The 1,546-nt window shown below is 42.5% G+C and overlaps 1 protein-coding gene across 1 annotated transcript; it reads left to right on the forward strand.

Annotated features, from left to right (window-relative positions):
* Positions 1–467: 467 nt before the first annotated feature.
* LOC107308084 lies at positions 468–1,546 on the forward strand (the record flags this gene model as incomplete). The annotated part of the gene is made up of 1 exon (XM_015851679.1): positions 468–1,546. A coding segment is annotated over exon 1 (903 nt), but the record flags the coding sequence as incomplete, so codon positions are not given.

The raw sequence follows: 1,546 nt of genomic DNA on the forward strand, positions 1-1,546 counted from the left end.
GGGGAGGGGATGCCCGCCGGTGAAGTGGTTGTCCCTCCCAGACATAGTCTAAAAACTTTTCTCATGTGCACCTCTGCGGAGTTGCCAGGAGCGATCATTTTGGTAACCTACAGATGTGAAGCACCCTCTCCAAGGAAGATCGCTCCATATTCTGAACCTTTTACTGCTATGTGTTTACCTCTCGGAGAGTAATGAATTAATTTTGAACATTTGCTCTTGTTTTATACGTGTGTGCCCTCCTCGGGAAGACTAATTTCACATTTTGTTGGTTTAAGTACACTTGTAACGTATTTGGAATTTGAAAGTTTTGTGTGATGCGTCTCCTTGGGGAAGTGAGGATCGTAATTTTTTTGACGTTTGTGCCTCTCAAAGTTTATTCCTTCTGAAAAACCTAGAAGTGTCTTGTAACTTGTGTGGCTTTAAGACTTGAAGTTTTTCTGGGCCTGAACAGGGTGAGCCAGGGAGCGATTTAGGTGTTTACACTTTCTTTGTAAGTGTTGATTGGGCTTCTTGGTCTGTTGTGAAAAGGAGGAATGATTGTAGCATTTGCATTTGTTTGATAGGTGCGTGTCTCCCTTGGGAGGGGTAAGGAGTTAAGTGTGCCTTCTCTTCCCTTAGTGTAGATCTTTTAGGGTATCGAGAAATGAGTGAAAGTATTGCCACTATGAAAAGTGAAAATGTGCTATTTGACCTTTTAGAAAAGCATGGTGCTCGGCCCTCTTTATCAGGGGTGGATTGGGCACGACAAAACTGGCATAACTTGCAGAGTGTTTCCGACCGCATTCGTGTTTTACAATATGAGGCTCATACTCGAGCCGGGAAAGGAAAATCGTTTATTTGTGCGGTACTCGGTGCTGCTTTAAAAGCTGCCGTGGAGTTCCGAGATGAAAAGCATTCGGCAGAAACCCAAACCATACAAGCATTACAGGAATCAGTTAAAGTAATGCAAGAATTGGTAAAAACTCTGCAGAATCAAATAGTGAACCTTGAGGAACAATTACAAAGAGAGCAACATAATACAGTTTTGTTGCAAATGGCTTTTAAGGAACTATTAACATATAAGAATACTAGCAATACTGCTGTCCATAATTTGCCTCAAGAAAAAACTTTTCCTCAGAAGGAACTACAAGGAATAAAGGAAGGGCTTGGCAAATTAGAGGACTCGCCAACCCAATTGCGTCCTTTGATAAAAACCGAATATATATTTGATAACAGTGAGGATCTGGACCCTCAAATGAATGTTAAAGAAATTCCCTTCTCTGCCACTGAATTGGCAAAGCTGAGAAAGGATTTTAGCCGCTCTCCAAAGGAATCAGAGACGGAATATGTGTGGAGGGTTAGTCTCACTGGTGGAGACCAAATACTGTTAACTGAAAAGGAAGCTGAAGGTTATTGGGGGCCTGGAGTATTTTTAACTACTGGTAACAACCGTGCTCCTTGGTCCCTAACGCAGAGGGCTGCCTATTGGGCAGGTGGTCTTAACCCTTTAGAAAGGGGAGACCCTCTTGCTATTAATGGGACAGCTGATCAATTAGTGGAAAGTGTT

This window comes from Coturnix japonica, chromosome 1 (genome assembly GCF_001577835.2).
Source record: "Coturnix japonica isolate 7356 chromosome 1, Coturnix japonica 2.1, whole genome shotgun sequence".
Taxonomy (NCBI): domain Eukaryota; kingdom Metazoa; phylum Chordata; class Aves; order Galliformes; family Phasianidae; genus Coturnix; species Coturnix japonica.